The sequence below is a fragment of the Manis javanica genome, chromosome 9, assembly GCF_040802235.1.
Source record: "Manis javanica isolate MJ-LG chromosome 9, MJ_LKY, whole genome shotgun sequence".
Lineage (NCBI taxonomy): Eukaryota > Metazoa > Chordata > Mammalia > Pholidota > Manidae > Manis > Manis javanica.
The window spans coordinates 51,852,059-51,872,307 of NC_133164.1; the positions used below are offsets into that span (position 1 = coordinate 51,852,059).

The 20,249-nt window shown below is 41.9% G+C and overlaps 1 protein-coding gene and 1 long non-coding RNA gene across 4 annotated transcripts in view; both read left to right on the forward strand.

Moving 5' to 3' along the window:
- Positions 1–7,626: 7,626 nt before the first annotated feature.
- The window catches only part of DGKH (diacylglycerol kinase eta), a 199,297-nt gene continuing 186,674 nt past the window's right edge, over positions 7,627–20,249 (forward strand). For all 3 annotated transcript variants that reach the window (XM_073212570.1, XM_073212571.1, XM_073212573.1), the window contains exons 1-2: positions 7,627–7,826; positions 14,601–14,804. In XM_073212570.1, coding sequence (XP_073068671.1) covers positions 7,767–7,826; positions 14,601–14,804 — 264 coding nt within the window. In that variant the 5' untranslated portion in view covers positions 7,627–7,766. The remainder of the gene's footprint in view (positions 7,827–14,600; positions 14,805–20,249) is intronic.
- LOC118973265 (uncharacterized) lies at positions 7,840–8,703 on the forward strand. The gene is made up of 3 exons (XR_005062531.2): positions 7,840–8,106; positions 8,341–8,448; positions 8,547–8,703. It is a non-coding gene; the product is annotated as an uncharacterized lncRNA (long non-coding RNA).

Sequence of the window (20,249 nt, forward strand, 5' to 3'; positions counted from 1 at the left end):
ACTGAGGGCAGATGCTGTATCCTGGGGCAAGGGGAAAGAAGACATACTTTAGGCCTAGATTCCAAGCCAGATCATAACACCAGTTAACATTTACAGTGCGTTTCTCTTGTTTGACTCCTTTTTCCTTGGCTCTAAAGAAACAGAGTTCTCTAAGCCTTATTTCTGAACCTAAGCATCTGAGCTTTTCCCAGGAAGTAGTCTCTCCCTGGTATTCTTCCCCCTTCTACTAGCTCCTTCCCACTTGCCTAAAAACGTGTCTGCTTCCTGGGCCACAAAGCAACCCTAGACTCCGCTCAACAGAGTTCAAGAAGTGTGTGGAGTCCATGTTCCTTCATCTCCTTCCTTTGTGTCCTGATTCTCCTCCTTCCCCTTTCATGGGCTCCTACACAGTGAGAACCCTGCATATGGTGGGCTCTATTTCTTACAAGTCCTGTGATCATGGGCTAATTGCCAACTCCTTGAAACCTCAGTCTCCTCATCTCCTCATTTGAGAGTAATGATAATTATCTCATTTGGTGGCTCTGGTGATTAAAGCCAAAGGGTCACTTATTTAAGAGGGAGCTTTAAAAACCTGTTATGTGTACACTTATATAAAATCAATGGTTTTCTAACTCCAGTAGCTGTAATTTAAAGAGTGTGTGACTCCCCTCATGAGGAAATGAGAGACAATGCTTTCCATCCAATTTGTGTGGCAGAAAAGGAACATTCCCCCTCTTTCTTTTCCTTTTCAGCGGGAACTTTTTTTATGTTTGTAAAGAGCACATATCTTATGCCAGACATTTTTAGTGCAGTATTTCATTTTACCCTCAAACACAACTGAAAATTGTCATCATGTTCATTTTACAGGGGAGGAAACAACTTGCCCCAGGTCTCAAGGTGAATGAGTAGAAGAGCAGGAGTTGAGCACCACTCTTCTTAACAGCAAATCCCATGTTCTTTCCATTCATTGTTAGTGTACCTCAGAGGACAAAGTGTTCAGCTCTACTCTTCTTGTCTTCATTTCTTCCTTGCACTTTGACAAAAGAAATACTCCTAACCCACTCTGAGAAAACTACTGTAGAAACATTAGTCCTTTACTCTGGGGTGGTTTTGTTGAAGTTTGTTGTCCTTGTCCCCCAGTCTTGAAGGCCACCACTGACCACTGGCTCCACTGCCCTCTCCAGCCCCCTTGACCCTGATTCCAATCTCTTTGAAGGCCACTGAGCTGGGTGCTGAGCCTTCTGGCCTCAGCTCCCGCCAGGTCTGTTGCCCCAGGTTCCAGCACGTTGCTTTGATTCTGCTACTAGGTTCTTGACAGCCCTGTGCCTAGGATCTAGAGCTCTCACCTTGAATCTCCAGTGGCTGGGCCCCTGCCACCACCCAGATAAAATCCAGTGAATGTATCGTCAGGTATCACAGAAGCTACGTTCCCCATACTTGGCTCTCTTCACTTGGTGGAACCCTGCAATTCGCCACTGACTGAATCACAGCTAGACTTGTCACATTTTATTTAAACTTGTCACTCTGGACCCAATTCTTCACCTTCATCGGGCCTAGAGGACAAACCCTACGCCTGTTACTTTTCCTTTTCCTCTGCCTCATTCCCCAGACCCAATATATCTCTTTTTTGTACATATAGGGATTTATAGTTCCTTAAATATGTTGAGTTTTCAATAACTTAATTAGGATCAATTAATAATTTTCTTCTTTCAAAAGCAACAAATACTTATTGTTGGAAAATTAGAAAATCAGAGAACACCCATAATGCTACCATATATCAAACAAAAAAAGAAAGGACAAACACCTGGGATCATGAACACACACCTGTCAGTAACCATTAACCACTTCCAGGTGTATCCTGACAAACATCTAAGTGCACATTTATATAATATTTATATTTTTTACATATGTGTTTAAGATCTACCTTTCACTTATTATATTTTTAGCATCCTTATAGGTAAATATTCACAATCAACAAATTTTTAATGATTTAATTTTTTTTTGATATTGTATGGGATGTGGGCAGGAGAGCAAGATATTATCATTTGTTGAATTTGCACATCTGAGTTGTGGTCTGTACTAGAGAACATTACCAGACCCCTGCTAGAAGAAATCATGAGGTATCTTTTCATTAAGAGAAGCTGAGATAATAGCCAATATGAGTCAAGGGGAATCGGGTTTGCTATAAATCTTTTTGTGTGCTCCACATTATTTTTATAAAGTGGAATAAGAGCTGGGATTTCTATTTCTTGCTTCTGGTGTATTATTATTACTAAGATGTCATCCATTTATAAAGTTGTTTCAAGTACAATACTTAAATTGGGAGTCTTTATCAGATTACCTCTATGTAAATGTTTGTTAAACTCCAATATGCTCCATAAAATATAAGGCTTGGGCAGTGGGATGCTGCAGCTCTTTGCTTCTCCAGTGTGAAAACTCTATGCCTATTTTTCAGTTGACTGTGTTCCCTGTGGACAATAATCCATGTTCTCCAGGTGCTGTCAGAAAGAAGAAATATCCCTTTATGTTTGTAGTCTAATAGAAGAATGAACCTCTGGTTGCCCAGAAACATGAACACTGAAATTCACTGAAACATAGCATTGTATGTTCCAAAGATAGCTGCATGAGTGTAATATATATGTGTGTGTGTGTGTGTGTGTGTGTATATACACACACACATATATATATATATATATATATATATATATATATATACACATATATAATCCCACATGTGTCTCTTACAATATTTCTGATAATCCTCCCACTGGCAAGTGGAATCTATGTTCCATATCCTTGAAACTGGGCAGGGTTTTGTGATGGCTCCAATCAATTAGTTTGGTAGAAGTGATGCTATGTGACTTCTGAGGTGAGTTTCTAATAGGATACAGCATCTACCTAGCTTGCTTTTTCTACTCTGGGAGCACTGATCCTACATAGAAGAAGTCAATTCAGGTACCCTGAAGCCACCCTGCTGGGAAGAGTAGCAGAGAGGCCCCTTAGAGAGAGACACCTACGGAGCCGCAGGCAGTGCCAGTCCTCATCTGTTTGAGTCTTCCATCATCCACTGCCAGACATGTAAGTGAGCCAGATTTTTAAATAACTGTGTGTAAAATGTTCAAAGAGACAAAGGAAAGAATAAACTCCAGTTAAAAGTAAAATACTATGAAAATAGAATAGATAGGTTTTAAACAGAATGCAATAAAAATACTAGACATGTAAATAAATAAAAATCCAATAGCTATATTACAGACAATACAGTTGTAAAGTTGCCTCTACAGCTGTAGACAATACAGTTGTAAGGAAGAATAGGGAATTGGATGATAGATCTGAGAAAATTACCCAGTATTAGCACAGAGAAAATGATGGAAAATATGAATGAAAAATTAAGACATAATAAAATGAGGAACTCCAACTCTTACCTAATAGGAGTTCCATAAAGATGAAATAGAGAAAAATGCATGGGGCGGGGATGGGGGAAACAATATTTGAAATACATGAGGGGTGAAAAATTTCCAAAACTGAAGAAAGGTTGAGTTCTCAGTTTGAAAATGCATATGCCAAGTCCTGAGAAAAATATCTAAAAACAGAATCCACTTACACACAAATCAGTAATGTAAACACCAACTAAATAAAAGGAAATATTAAGTTATTGAACAGAAAAAAAGGCTATAAAACAATAACAGTGAGACTGACTACAGACTTCTAATTACCAACAGAAGATGCCAGAAGGTAACTTCAACGTGTTGGAGTCAATAATTGTCAACTTAGAATTCCTTAGCTGATGAAATTATGATTCAAGAATGTAAGAGAAAATACAGTAAGAGTCATATACAGAGACATAGAGAATTTTACTCACAGATATGATGAAAGAAATACTATAGAATACTATAGAATGTACTTCATCAAGACATAAATTGAGCCTTGAAGAAAAGAATGGGATACAAAAAGCAAATAGTAAGGAAAACCATTGATAAAACATGTTGGAAAAATTAATTAAATAACTATAAAATAATAATGATGATTAGTAAACAATTGAAAAATGGGAATTAAGAAAATACTAGATATCAATACAAGTTTATAGAAGAGGAACTTGGGAGTTAAAGTGTTTTATTTATTTTTATTTCTTTAAGATTATCTTTCAAGGAAGGGAATGAAGATATTGACTAATCTGGGATGTTAAGTATTAATGTTATTATGTTAAGGGTAACCAATAAGAATTGAAATACAAGGTAAAAATATCAAACCAATATAAGTGTTTAGAAAAAGGGAGTGAAAACTAAATAATTCAGTTAATAGAATAGAAGGCAAGAAAGAAAAAAGAAGCAAAGAAAGAGAAAGTTAAATAAATGGGAAATGAAAAGGTGGTAATAAATCCAAAGATGGTGATCATAATGTGGTGGAGAGCTAGTTTTCACCAAAATCTGTTCTCTGTTTTCCATAGTAGTAGAGTCGTGGTTGGGACAAAGTTGCCTGGTTGGTGGCCTCATTTCCCCACTCCTTTACTGCTAGGTGTGACCATGTAACTAAGTTCTGGTCAATGGGATATGAGCAGATGAGAAATGTGTCACTTCTAGGTCTAGGCTTTAAGAAGCTGTGCTCCTTATACTCTCCTCTTCCTGCTGTGTGCTGGAATTCTGTAACCAGCTTCTACCAGGCAGATGAAGGTAATGCCCTAGGGAATGGAATAGCGATATGGTGCAAAGGAGCCCAGCAACCTGGACCTCTTATCCCAAGACTGTTTCATGAGAGAGAAACAGACATTATGTTTTGGGGGAAGGAGGGAGGAAGGATCTTTCTTACAACAACCTTTTACCCTAATTAATATACATGATAAATGCAAATCAATTAAAATCTGTTACTGAAAGGCAGACTCTCAGAATGAGTTAATAATAGGTAAATTAAATTGTTATTTATAAGACACACATAGTGATTCAGAATAGTTGCAAATAAAGAGATGGAAAGAGATATACTAGGTAACCACTAGCAAAAAGAGCTATTATATCGTACAAAATAGAATTTAAGGTATAAAACAATAGATAAATGTGAAATAAACTTGACTGGGCAAACTGGGTTGTAGTCCTGGTGTTGTGATTTATACAGCAGAATCTTGGGCAAGTTGCTATATTCTTTTCTAGTTTCAGTTGTCATCTTTATAAAGATGATAATATTAATTGCAGAATTGTGAGAATTAAGAGATGATGTGTGGGAAGATGATTTTCTATAACCATAAAAACATAGTAACTCAAAGTCTATCATATAATTCATGTGACATCTAATGAGTACCTACTATGTGTCAGAAATTGTACTGAGAAGTAGCATAGAAGTCTGTCATAGTACTTGTCATCAGAGAAATTATATATTAAAAATGAGTTTAATAAAGTCTTCCAAGGCATTATGATGGGGGTGAGTTTGGCAAAAAGTCTAGAGAGTGGCCAGTTCTAATGTACAGCAGGGTCAAAAGATTTCATAAGAACAGTGACTCTTAGATTGAATCTTGAAAGATGAGCAGGTGTTTGGGCAGGCTGAATAAGAGGAAGGCCATTCCATGAGAGCGCACAGCATAAAAATAAGTGGCCTGATAGGGAACTGCATGTGAGGAACTCAAGAGTAGATTGATGGGACTGAAGAAATAGATAGTGGCTAAGGTATTTGGTCTTCACCCTAAAGGTAATGGGGAGCAATTTGAAGGACTTGTCTAGGTAATGACTTGCTCAATTTTATATTTCAGAAGGCTTACTTTGGCCACAGTGTGAGATATGGCAGGAGTGGAGGTGCCACCAGTTTAGAGGCAGTGAGGCTCATAAGGAAAGTAATGCAATGCTTCAGGGGCTTGAAACAAAGGACCTGAAGCCAGGGAAGAAAAGTGAAATGGAGGCAAGGTGATAAGAATGTCTCATGCAATGGAGGGGGACAATGAGAGGGAGAAGGAGGAGCCTGGAACAATTTTCCTTCTTCTCTTTTGTGTTAGGTTGGTTGTGGAGATATTTACTGAGAGAGCATGACTAGAGGGAAAAAGAAGTCAGCTGACAGGAAAGTTAACTTCTGTTTTAGTCAAGCTGAATTTAAGGCCCGCGGGACATTTGGGTAGAAATTTTTGGTAAGAAGTTGGTTTTACAGACCTGGAGATTTGGGATAGGAATGTTTGTGAATTATCAGCACCTCTTGGTAGTTAAGACATGGGTGGGTCTGGATAGACCAGGCAGCTTTAGCAACAGACCAAAGGCAGACTATTCAGGCTCTCCAACATGTAAGAGGTGGCAAATGGGCTGAGCAAGAAATGGTTAGAGAATTTGGATGCTGAAGTGTCATAGGGGCCAGTGGAAGGAATAGTTTCAAAGTAAGTCTGGTCCCCAGTTACAAATGCTGCAGATAGGTTAAGAAAAGAATTGGAAAATAAACACTAACGACCCAGTGGGTTAGGGAATTTTCAAAGCCACAGGGGGTCTTTGGCAGTGTTGCCTGGGTAGAAGTTTGGTTTGCCGGGAATAAGAACAAGCATTTATCACCCTCAGGAGTTTGGCTGTGAGGAGGTGGGGAATGGAGGCAGACTGGATCAAGTGTGTTTTTAATTTTTCGGCTTGTCTAAAATGTTTGAATGTGTTTGACATAAGGGCGGTAGGAAGATGCTGGTAGAAGGGGCCTAAGAGTCCAGGAGAGGGAATAACCTGTGAAAAGCCATTTTTGGATTGAAACTAGATGGAAGCAGACTTTGATGCCACAAAGATGATCGGAAATGCCATTTGAAAAGTTGTTCTCAAAGGGCTGGAGGAGGTGACTTGCTATTTATTGAGCGTTCGCTCCGAACCAGTCCATTTCCTTAATTTGAATGTAATGCTCGTATTGGAAGGCAGATCGACTCCTTGGCCAGTTTTCTTTCCACGAAACCGTTAATCATTAAAACTGAATGAAACAAGGGCTCTCTCAAGCTTAACCTCTCTTGCAGATGGTCACCCGTCTGCAAGCTTTTTAACATCACAAAGAATAAGCCATTCTCGGCGTGGCTGTCGGAGCGGCTCTGGAGTGCAGTATCTCCCTTGCTCTGTTCAAGTCGGTTACTGTCCAGGGTGATTTCTTTCAAGCCTCAGCGTCCAAAGGAGGGGAGGTGCCTGTAGTGCGGGCAGCCAACGTTTGGAGGGAGGCAGGCGCGGGCTGCAGGCACCGGGAGAGGGAGACAGGGAGAGGGGCGCTGGGAGGAGTCTCCCGGGACTCCCGGCCACCGCCGCTCCGGTCGCCGGAGCGTGCGCCGGCCCAGCCCGGGCTTTCCCCGCCGCTCCCGGTCCCGGGGGAGGCCGCTCCAGTACCCCCAGCCGCCCGGTGCCCGTGACCACCCCGCGACCGCTTTCGGTTCCGCGCCTTATAAGGCCTGACAGGGGGGTCACGTGCGTCCCGGGCCGCCCGCCGGGAGGAGGGGGCGACGGGGGGAGGGGCGCGAAGCGGGGAGGAAAAGGGGAGGGAGCCGTGGGCGGAGGAAGGAGCGAGGGGCGGATTCTGCGGCCGTGGGAGGCGGCGGTGGCGGCGGCGGGGAGCGGACCGCTCGGAGCTGGACCGAGGAGGAGGAGAAGGAGGAGGAGGTGGAGGAGGAAGGGACCGGCGCGGGGGCGGGAGAGCGCAACGCGGCGGAAGCCGGAGCCAGCGGGAGGGCCGGTGGCTGGCCCCGGGCGGGAGCCGGGCGGCGGCGGCGGCGGCCGAGAGGACCGCGGCGAGGGAAGCGCATCCAGCGGCTCCGGTCGCGGCGGGGGTCCGGGTCCCCGCGCCCCGGCGGCCGGCGGGCGCGGGCCGGCGCGATGGAGCCACAGCACGTGCGCCCCGCGCCCGGCGCCCGCAGCCCGGCCTGGGAGGAACCGGTGGGTACCGCGCCCGCGCGCACCCCCTCCCACTGCTCCTCTGCTTCCCCCTCCCGGGCCGGGTTCCGTTCAGGAAATGGCCCGGGATGAGGTTCCCAGCTGCTTCCCAGCCGGGGCAGCGCTTCCTCCGCCGCCTGGGCTCCTCGCTCGCCGCCCGGAGCGCCTTTGTCCGGCCAGCCGAGGCTCTTCCCGAGCGGCCGGACCTCACGACGGCCCTGGGAGGATCGTTTGCTTCGCTTCATCGACTTACCAACTTTTTACTTGATTTCAGGGCGTCAGGGTAGGAAAGGGGAGAGGAGGAACTCCGACCGTGGGGTCCGCGTGCTGCGCTCGGAGGGGACCGGTCTTCCCTCCCGAGGGCGCGCCCTGGCAGGCACCTGGGCGCGCAGGTTCCTGAGGACCTCCGGCTGGGAGGCTGAGCGCCGCTCGAAGCCCGGGACCACGCCTCCCACTCCTGCTCGCAGCTAAAGCCCCGGGCTTTTTAGGGTTCAGGGATTTGTGTTTTTCTTGCCAGGGATGAAGCGGGAAGCTAACCTCCATTTCGCCCAAGATTTTGCTGCACATGCAACGCGGAGGTTGGGTAATTTTAGGAACCTAGAGGAGCGTGTGCCGTGGGTATTGGGTGCGTGAAGACGAGGAGGAGACCGGGGTGTGTTGGGGGGGGGGTTGCCTTTGGATTTGTTTCCTCAAACTCCTCCAAACTTCTTTCTTCCAACTCAGGCAGTCAGAACCATCGCACATCCCTCCGGGGAGTCTGCCCCGGAATCCCCGTCTCACGCAGAGCTCTGCAGTCCGGTGTGGACTGCCTTTCCCTGGCATCGCGTTTGGGCTCCTCACGCCCTCCCTCGATGCTACTTCGCCTTTGTTGAAATTCTTGAACCTATTTGAAAAGCTTCGTCCGAAATATCTGGCCTCACCCGTCTTCTGTTCGAGGTGTTCTGTTGCTTTTTTCCCAGGAACCCCGCACGTCGGCTCGGGCTAGCCCCCGTGTCTGTTCAGAGCTTCTAGGTCAGGTGCTACGCTAGGTTCTCCTTTTTCTTTTCTAATATGTAAACTCCCAGCTCCTTTGCCCAAGTACTTTTCTCTGCCTCCTGTTTCCCGACCTTTTTAGAAGTGTCCTTCGACTTAGATCCGTCTGTACCTGCAAGCTGCCTTTGCTTTTGTAAATGTGAACATGTTGTTAGGTTACCCATCTGCTCATACTTCTTTGATTGTGGTTATCGCTGGGGATTAAATTATTCTTGAAATTAAAAATACAATTCAGTTTTAAAATGTAAATCAAGGATCATTGAGAAGTAAAATCAGTGACCTGTTTTTGTTCCATTGTTACTTTTAACCTTTTCTATAGGAAGACCCTTTTGAACCCAGAGACTTTCAGCCAACACCAGTCACAATGAAAAATACCTGTTATATGTATTTTACTTAAGGGTGCTGATGCCACATCTACTTTGTGCCTAGGAAAAAAAAGAAAAATTTTAATTTTTTGTTTCACTTAAAGTGACAAAAATGAAAATGCTCATTTATTGGCCCTTAAAACTATAGTCCTAACAGAAATGTGTAAATGAATTGGGACTTTTTATCCAGACCCCAGAACTCTCCTAAAAAATTAGGCCTATTTTCTTTAAACACTGAAAGCTTTTTTATTTTACTCAACAGTTGGTTCATCCAGCATCTAATAAGTTCTAGGAGTGTTGGATATAGCAGTTACAAAACAGACACAAATCCTTAAGTCCTCACAGGACATACATTCTTAAATGAACAGAATGTCAGTTTCATATATGTTAATAGTTTACATTTAGATAGCCTCCCAAAAAAAGTCTTAAGAGATCTCAGGTATTGGCATAAAATGATACTTTTGGCAAAGTGATTTTATTTGAAACTCTGTGGCCACATGTGAATAATCACAAAGTTTTGAGAATTCTCATTTAAGATAAGTTAACCAAATTATTGGAAGTGGCATATAAAGAAAAAAGAAGATAAATTAGGGAAAAAAGTATTTAAATTTTAATTATTTCAGAACTGGAGTGAAAGAACTATCAACCTAATCTAATTGTATGAAGGGACACAAAATTTCACCAAAATTCAGGGATTCTTGAACTTTTCTTGGGTCAGTGACCCCTTTAAGAATCTAATCAAAGCTATGGACTCACTCCCCAAAATATGCCTATGTAACATACTTATACATACATACATAAACACTGAAGGCCTTTTTATTTACTCAACAGATTTTATCCAGCACCTGCTATATTCTAGGACTGTTGGATATAGCAGTTAACAACAAAGACAAATCCTTAAATCCTCACAGCATACTTTCTTAAAATACTTAGTTTTAATAAAAATGTTTAATAATAAAATCTCAAGAGAATCACAGAATTCCTAGAACCCAATCTGGGGACCCTCAAAGAACTTGGGTTGAGAACCTCATTTCTGACCTAGACTTCATTTTGCATTTGTTTGAAATCTGCTTTTTGAATTTAAATATAGGCAATTTTAATGCTTTATCATAATAGTATATTCACTTATATTTATGAAAAGGCATATTCAATATTGAACAGGCAATATTCACATTACACAGATCCTGTTGCATTATCCCTTATTGTATATAACAGCATGTATTGAAGATTTGGTCTCCTTAGTGTTTTTTGATGGAGCCTAGAACATGATTCTACATGGAACTATTCAAACAGAAAAGTAACAATTTAAGGAATCAATGCTGAATAGTTAAGAAAACAACACTTCTGACTTGAAATACACCCTTGTCTGGATTTGAGAAGCAGCTTCTGGACTTAATGACATCCTTTGTATTTGGAAATGAAATGAAGTTACTTAGTTAAGTGAGAGCCTTTAAATAAACTGTCAGCCTTATTATTACTCCAGTTAGGGCATTGGGCTTAAAAGAAGATAAATGTTAGCATTCAGGTTACTGTGTATGTCCTTTAATGCTTGCTTTGGAATATAATCAAATCAGTGGAAATAGAGGCATTACCTAAATTTCTAATCAATTAAAAATATTTTGGTGGTGGGAAAAGGTGGGCAGGAAGATATTTACCTATGACCCCTTACTCATAGATAACATCTTGAGGGGGAAATGGATAGTTTGAATTCTAGCCAAAATTTTAAAGGTGTGGGTGTATTTTACAAAGTAGTTCTTAGAGGAATGATACTAGGGTACATCTTACTAAAATTTGTTTTTATTTCCACATAATTTTTATCTAGTTGGCTCTGATGAAACTTCAGCACTCATGGAAGATTAGGAAGGGAAGTGTTTCCAAGGAAAAAGGGTCAAGAATATGAGAGGTTATAAGCATTTTATACATTAGATCTAGATGACAAAAGATTCTTGCTTGGGTGCAGGGTATGACCATGTATGCATGCAGTTGGTATCACAATTAATCTCAGTCTTTTCAGTTAAGGTAACAAAAAAATTTTCATAAAGTTTTGAATGTTAAGTTCTAAAGAGGTAACAGTATATTTTGGAAGTAGTTCTAAAGTTTGAATGCAAGCAGGCCTGTACTTTTTAAACTTGCAGCGATCTTTGCATGGTTCCCATTGATTAGAAATGTGAGTCCTGGGATAAGATAGTTTTGAAAGTGCCTGCTTGGGTTCTTCAGGATATAAATGTAGATTTCTACATGTTATATATATATAATATTTAATGTAAAACAATAGAACACAGGGGATTTAAAAGTTACATAAAGATGTTTAGCTTTCTTTGTTATGAGTATTGATCAATGATGATAATATGACTTAATAAATAACAATATACCAGTTTTCATAAAATTGGTATTAGAATAATTGGCTGTGATTTATACATCTTCAGTATAATAATTTTTTTTTAATAGAACAGGAAGCCCTATAAGTAGAAAGCTAATTTAATGGTAACTTCTATTTCCATTACATCCTGAGCACAATGTCTATGTGGCTTATGTTCAAGTTTTTAATAGTGTGTTTGTGATATGTATGTTCCAAAGAAAGATTTCAAAGTAACAATAATAAAAGAAATAATCTAAGACAGGTCTAAGAAATTACTTGGAAATTTGAAAACAAGTAAGGAAAAGCCAAGGAAATCTTGTAAATCAAAGAAATAATGTTGTATACCACATATTTGAAATTTTAGTTGCCATTTTGAGCTACACTAAGATGGTTGAAAAATATTGAGCCGTTGGACATTGCTATGCTATTTTTAAGGAAAATGAAGAGCATTTCAGGTTTATAATATACAGATTGAATATTCATCTGGAAACTTTTAATTTATAGATAAGATCTGAGAAGAAACCAGTGATCAGGTACCTTAAATTAGGGATTACTTGAAATAGTCTCCTCAGAAGAGATAATTGAGGGAAAGAGGGTTTTTCATGAGCTGCCTTTTGTGGGAAATGAAGTGACATTCCTTCATTCAGTATTTTTACTCTGAGCATTCTATGTGCCAGAGAAATTGTAGAGCAGGGATAATTTATTTAGCATGAGCTGTCTAAGACTGGCTATGCTTTCCAAGTAGCTACCAAGTTTTGGAACTTGCTATGGAGTTTTTGAAGAGCAGGTGTTAACTATGAGGTTAATTTTTATGAAGTAATTAATACTTTTACTTTGAGGATCTATTTGCTCAGCTCTTGTACATGAAGCTCTTTTAAACTGTGTTGATGCAGTCTTATTGAATCAGAGTGAGAAATGTATTCAGTTTTCTTAAGATCACAGAATAGACATGGGCGTTAAACCCTGCCTTTTAGTCTGCCTGGATTCTGGAAAATGATACCCTATAAAACTCGAAAGCCTAAAGTGTGAATAGAAGCATACAATAATTGACTAACTTTGTTGTATGTGGTAAAGTGAATAGAACATTAAGATAGTAATCACATGGTTTTGACTTTGGTCCCAGCCCTGGATTTTGGGCCTCCATTTCTTTACAGTAAAAGAGAGGTCTGAACTAGGTTTGTTCTTTAAAAGGTCCCTTTGCCAGGTGTTCTTGTCTACACTGCCAAACCATTGGACTTGTCAGTGCCGAATAAACTGGGCTAAAGGCCATTATTTTGATTATTTTTTCTCTTCAATAATTCTCTTCACAGTGATTATGTTATTTGTAGATATTGAATTACAGGGCCATAAGAACTCTTAAAGTTAATTTTGTCCAACTCCTTCTCTTCCTAAAGAAGACAAATGAAGCTGGAGAAGTAACCTCTAGCAGTATCACATGGCTGCAATCTCCTGTCTTTGGAGATTCAAACTAACCAGCACATTTTACATTTTAATGAATTTAATCAACAAAGTGGATATATAGTGTTGGGATTGCATATTGTTTTTTAAAGCCTCTTAGAACTGGTAGTTCTGACACGGCAAATTATTGTTGAGATTAAGATTGCAAACTAAAAAAAACCCAATAGCATCTTAATTTGGATGACCCTTAAAGGTCATACATATCAACTGAAAAATACGAATGGGTTCTGAAGGGCATGAACACGAGAAGGGGACTGAATGCTTTACTGAAGCGTGAGGAGATCCAGAGTCTAGCAGGGACTTTTTGCCCTACTTAAAAACGTAGCGGACACCAGTTGGGAGGAAATCTGTCATTTTACTATCTTTTCCCCCAAGCCCTCCCACACCTACAAGAGTTCTTTGACGCTGAGTCGGTACGACCTGCCGCGAGGCTATTGATCCCAAGTGCCCGCTTTAACCAGCTCGCTGGGGACGAGCTGTGCGCGGTGGCTGCTGCCTGTTGATCCCGTTTCCTCTCGCTCTAGTCCTGGTTAGGGAGTGGCTCTCCAAGGACCTCCAATGTTTTCGTGCTCGGGCACTGGTGTTCACATGGCTCCAGTGTATTGTTTTCTTCCAGGCAGTCTCGGCCAGCGCTTCAGTTTGGACATTATTTTGCATTCTGTCGTCTTGGGCGGCGGGTACTCTCTTGTTTCTGCGCTCTCTCCCCGCCCTTCCCAGTTTCCTGTTAGGCAAAGGGATCGCTCTTTCTGAGCGAAAAGTTCTCGGAGCGGAGTGGAACCTCCCGGAAAATGCTCTTCTCTTCCGTGTGCGCCGGATGAAGGTGGGGGTGGGCCAGAAACCAAACTGCGCGGTTGGGATTGCTGCAAGGGCCCAAGCCCCAAGGCAGAGGCGGGAGAGGTATGGGTCACCAGAGAAGGGCTGGTGGGTAGTGAGAAAAGGAGCAGCGCCCAGCCACCTCAGGGGCAGAGGGGACTTTTATTCAGAGGGAACTGTGAGCAAGGCCCAAGCTTCTCTGGATTCTGGTTCCAGAAGGTGGCAGGGTGCGCCCAGGGGAGGCGGGAGGAAGCTCGAGGTTCTCTTTCCACTCCGGGAGCCGTTCTTACTCCTGCGCCCATGAACCCAGGGAGGAAGCATCGCCTCTGCCACTCCTGCGGGGGTTGGCCGTGGCTTCTCCCCGCTCTCCCGCCCATCCCGGGGACCCCAGGCCCTAGAGGAAGTGGGAGGCTCTCCCGATCCCCCTTCACTCCTGTCTTCTCTACCCGCGCTGCTCGGTTCTGGGTCCGAGCCCTGTAACATCCCGAGGTGGGGTGCGCAGGGGTCCCAGGCGGGCCATGGTTCGCGTCCTTGGTGCCCCTCCGCGCTCGCCGTTGTCGCCGCAGCCGGGCGAAGGAGCCTGGGGGCCCCTGGGGAGGGCGCCCGGTCCCCGGGGACCCTTCCCCGCGGGGGCGGCTAGGGGATCGGAAGATGGCGGCAGCTGGGCGCGGGGCTCCCGGCACGGCCGGGACAGAGCGCACCGCTTGACCGCCGCCGCCGCCCCCGCCGGGCGGTGCTGTGTCCCCGCAGGACGTGGAAAGGATGGCTGGGGCCGGCGGCCAGCACCACCCTCCGGGCGCCGCTGGAGGAGCGGCCACTGGGGCTAGCGCCGCGGTTACTGCCGCCGCGGTCTCGGCGGGTCCCGGAGACGATTCGTCCGACAGCGAAGCGGAGCAAGAGGGACCCCAGAAACTGATCCGCAAAGTGTCCACCTCGGGGCAGATCCGGACCAAGGTGAGGCGGACGGCGGCGGGCGGGGAGAAGAGTGGGTGCCCGCGGCGCTGGGAGCGCGCGGGGCGGTGCCGGGAGCGCGGGAGCGGCGGTGGGGGCGGGGCCTGGCCGGGGGCGGGGCCGCGGGAGCTGGACAAGTGGCCGGAGGGGATTCCCGACCGCGGGGTAGGCGCGGGGCGCGCGGAGGCGGAGGCGGAGGCGGACGAGAAGCGAGCGGGAGCGTGGAGCGTGGGAAAACCCGCCGCGCTGTGGAGAGCTCCCACTCCGGGAACTTAAAAGGACTGCTATTTTTTGCCTTCCCGGCCGAGCGGTGGTTCGGTAGCGTGTGCGTTGCGCACGCAGGCCGACCAGCCAGAGCTGTAGGGAGCCCGCCAGCTTCTCTAACGCGGGCAGCAGCCTGTTCCTGCCTTGGCCGCTCTGTGAGGGCGGGTGGGAGTGACCCCGGACAGCCTCTGCCTCCTGCTGCCTTTTGCAAGGCAGAAAGCCGTCCGGCGACGCCGGCGGTCAGTGATGCTCGTGGTTAAGCGTACTCTGCGCGACGCAAAAAGCAGCCCAGGCTTTTAAAGAGTCGTAGGTTCCTGTTAAATGCAGAATTCAGATTTTATCAACACACCCATAGTTATTTTTAATAGTGAAAATTAACCTCTTGTGTTATGGAGTTTAGCATTTGTTAAACTCTTATTTCTGAAGCAGGTACTGTTGACCTGTGAGGGCTCAAAGTTGAGTTTGAATTTGATCCTGAAAATATACATAGCAAATGCTTAAGACTAAAGGATTATTTATATACTCTGATTTTCGTCTTCAAAAATCATCTTGCAGAAACTCGGTTGTCTCTGGGGGATTTTAATGAGGAATTTGGAAAGGGAACCAATGTAATCACTGGATTTGTGTGCTCTCTTGAAAAATAAGTTTGCAAAAGTTCATTCACTCTGTACCCATTTTTATGAGAATTTGTTTTCTAAGGTTAATGGACCTCAATTTGAAAGTAGGACTTTTATTATATGCCTGTGGATTCATGCTTATGTTAGCCTGCCTCATTTTTAAAAATAAATATGCATAAGCACACACAACTGTTAACAAGATGGACTTAGCAGAGTAAGAGTCATTTTTTTAAGGGCACATCTTGTAACTCCTCTTAATAATGACATTTTTAACTTTAACAATTTGTCGTAAGGATATGGAATTTAAAGTATTTTTAGAAGATTAAGGCTAAATAAGTAGGGACTTCACTAAGTTGAAATCTTAATTTTAAAAAAGTTCACAGAACTGTTAATAATGGGCAAAATAGCAAGTTTAAAAATGGTATATTTTGTGTATTCATATGAAATGGTTAGAGTTTTATAAAGATTAACTGGTAAATTTATACTGTTTGAAAGAAAATTTGAAGTTGGCTCTAACTTGAATTGAGTAAAGTCAACAAATTTATTGGTAGTACCACTAAAATTTGTAGGTGCTATGAACTCATGGTCATAGTCAAGCTTATACTGTTTAAATTTGGTACGATCTGTGGTTTGGGGTGAAGCATATTATCCAGACTAAAGTTAAATTCAAGAAGCATATTTATTTTTGGTTTTCCATTTAGCTTTCTAATAAAGTATTTAGTACATTTGTTTTGCCATCATTAGAGAGAGTGATTATTAAATAAAATGTTCCTTAAATCTCCCAAGATGTATTGTTTCAGAAATTCTGCCTTTTATACTAACTCATATAAGTGTGTATAAGTTTATCAGCATTTTCACGTATGAAACCTGCGATCAGGGTCTAACACCTCTGATACCAGTGAGCCTCAACCTCCCTGCCAGCCCCCCAAATTTGGACTGTTCATATAAGCTACAGATTTCATCAGTTACATTCTTTATCACATATACTGATTCTCAGGGCAGAGCGTGAGGGCAAGTGAGTGAATTCATAAAATGAGAACTGCATTTGATATTCGTTCCCAGTCTTCATTTATGATCATGATAAAGGTCAAGGGAAAGATCTTCAGAACAAGACAGATACTTGCTTGATACCCTGTACAGATAAGATGGGAGAGCCTGGAAAAGAAGGGGACCCTAGGACCAGCCCAAGGCTTAATGGTTTTTAAGATAGAAAGCAGCTTTTGCTTATATATCCTGAAGATATACCAGGTAACCACCAGGTCTGACAGATTGTGTTTACTAGTGGCATCTTCAAATCTGTTGTGTAGCAGCGTAGGATGGTATATGTGGCACATGCACATATACGTCCACACATATACATGTATGCACATGTATATACGCTGTCTCTTTATAAAGCATTTATGCATAGATATACAGAGGGCCTACAGCAGAGACTTATACATGGAAATCAAATATATTTTCTAAATGAGTGACTGTATATATATTATATACTTATATATAATGCTTCATCTATATGGATATTATTGTTAAACATAGCACTTATTTTAGTTTCAAGATCTTCCCGATCATAAAGCTGTTTAGTTAGTTCAGGTTTGGAGTGAAAAAAGGCCACTAATTTAAGTGATTACCTTATTTGAAGTGTTCTTTGTTACAAATACTGGTTAAATGTTTGAGATAATTTGAAAGTTAGTAAAGAGTCGAGTCTTAAGTTGATGGTGGCATTTGAAAAGTATCCAGACTTTTCTTAATTGAAAAAGTAATGCATGCATATAATAAGACATTTAAACAGCACGAGGTAAATATTCAGTGGTGGGAGGGTGGCCAGTGAAAAGTGATCTTGCTCTCATCCCAGACCTTCTAGTCTGTGTCTCGGGGCAGTTGTTGACATTTTCTTGGTGTTCTTCCAGAAAATGTCTATGCACATACATATATAAAAAACTATTAATTGGAACATTCTACACAAGTGCTGTGTCTTGTTTGTTTGGAGTTACAGTTTAGACGTTTTCTTAATAGCATGTGTACCTCTATCTCATTTTTTTAATGATGGCAAATTATTCCATTACATTAAGTTGAACTAAGTGAAGTTGCTGTGTTAGTAGGTCAAGGGTGGTCATGAGTAGAACAGAGATTACCAGGGGCTTGGAATTTTGGTCAAACGGTACAGAATTTCAGTTATAAAATAAGCAAGATCTGGGGACTAATGTACAGCACAATGACTATACTTAATATCCTGTATTGTGTACTTGAACTTTGCTAAGAGTAGATCATAAACATTCTTACACACAAAAAAAGTTAACTACATTAGGTGATGGAGATGTCAATTTACTTAATTGTGGTAGTCATTTTACAATACATATCTAGCAAATCACCCAGGTTATATATTTTAAGCATATACAATTTTATCAAATATATCTCAAAACAGGGAAAAAGCATAGGATTTACTTTAAAATAAAGTATCTATAAATAAACTCATACTTTATGGAAAGGCAGTATATGGGAATATCGATTTGTATTTTTTGCTGCTTTCGGAGATACAATTTATGCAGTTGAAACATATCTGTCACCATAAACTGTAAGGCAATTCCGATGGTTCAACTTAACATGTTAGGTCATCAGTCAGTTAACCTATTCTCTATGGAAGGAAATAGGGGTAATTTTAGGACAGCACTAATCTCAGTTTTTTTGCAGTGGATATGATGACTTCTTAAGTAGAGAAAAAGAGTGTCATGCTTTTAAAATTAGTGTGGTTTAATAAAATGCTCATGTACATTTTAGCACCCTCTTCACATCCCCATTTTGTATACTCTCTGTTCCTTTTTCATTTTGCATTTCATCCTCATTCCTTTCCCTTGCTGGTCTCTACCGTTCTTTTTTCTTTCTCTGTTTCTCACATTTTTCCTTTCTCTATATCAGCTAATTTCAGGTAGTCTCATCTAGCTACCAGGAGCTAAACACTAGATGATTTTGTCTGCCCTATTTCCCCAAAGGAAAAACAATAACTTATATACTAAACTGGAAGCAGTGATGACGTGGGAAAGCCATGGGGAGCTATAACTCATCATATCTCCTCCTCTCTTTACCCTTGGTTATTATCCCTAAATTCTTAGTCCTGTTGTAAGGAGGTTTAGTTTACTTTCAGATTTACTGTTGTTGAGAATTTCACAGGTATTTACTGAGAATGAGACATTCTGAAATAACACTAATATAAATGCAGACCAGCTTGGTTCTGAACATGAACATAAAGGAAGCTCTGTTTGCTTTTTATTGGCAGATGAATACTGTAGTCTTTCATTTTGCAGGGAATGGCTAGAGGAACCTTGGTCAGGCTTGTAAACTAGGATTGTTCAACTGTCTTAAACCAAATGGTGTAAACAGGTGGGGACTATCTTAATTACTTTTTCTGACAACTACTCATCTTGGCCATATCTTGAAGCTTCATGTGTCAAAATGTCTCCTAGTTAGGTTTATTATGCTCTCATTTAATTTTTGACACTTATATGTCTTCTTATATATATAAAGGACTAATTTTGAATGTCCATAAATGAGTCTCTAAACTTTGTTCAAACATACCTCAGCACTGGAAAGATATTCATAACTTTGCAACATTGTATCTCAAGACATCCCTTAAAGTCTATTAAGAAAACAGTAGTCACCACATTCTTCAATTAGTACATAGGTTTTACTTTAACATAAAGGATGTGTAAATAAACTCTTGTGCCTTTTTGGAAAGGCAGTATATGGGAATATTGATTTGTACTTTTTGCTGCTTTATGAGATGGAGTTTTATATAATTAAAATGTTGTCTTTCACCAAAAATTGAAAGTAGAATAGACTAGGAAACACTTGTTCAGCATTTTTCAGATTGTAATTGGTACCTCATTAGTGGGTTGTGATAGTTTGCATGCAGCATTTAAAACAGAAACAGAATGGATTATAAAATATTGTTTAGAACTTCTACCCACAGTTTGGGGTGGAAGCACTGTATTGGGTAATGATCCAAATAAAATGAGAAACAGAAACACGGCCAGAAGACCATTAGGAAATGAGAGTAAAGTAATATTGACAGGTTTATTGTTCAGAAACTCAATTGTGGTATGCGAGGCAGGTAGGAACTTTAAAAGTTGAATGGATGATGACCAGGAAGATATCTTTAGTAATAAGAAATTAACATTCATCTAGGGCAGAAGTGGGCTAACTTTCTCTGAAAAAGGCCAGATAGTAAATTTTTAAGCTTTGTGAGCCATGATGTCTGTGCTGAATTACTCAACTCTACTGCTGTCGTGTAAAATCAACCAATAGACAATACCAAAGTGTGGCTGTGTACCAAAAAAACTTAAAGGACAATGAAATTTGAAGTTCATATAATTTTCATGTGTTAAGAAATATTCTTCTTAAAAAAAGCCGTTTAAATGAAAAAACCTTCTTAACTTGTGGGCTGCCCAAACCCAGGTGTATACGGCCGTGGATTTGGCTGTGTGATGGTGGAAAATGGCATATAGTTAGGTTTCCAAAGCACTGTAGAGTTAAGGTGCAGCTAAGTGCTGTCAGCATTTAAGAGACCAAATAA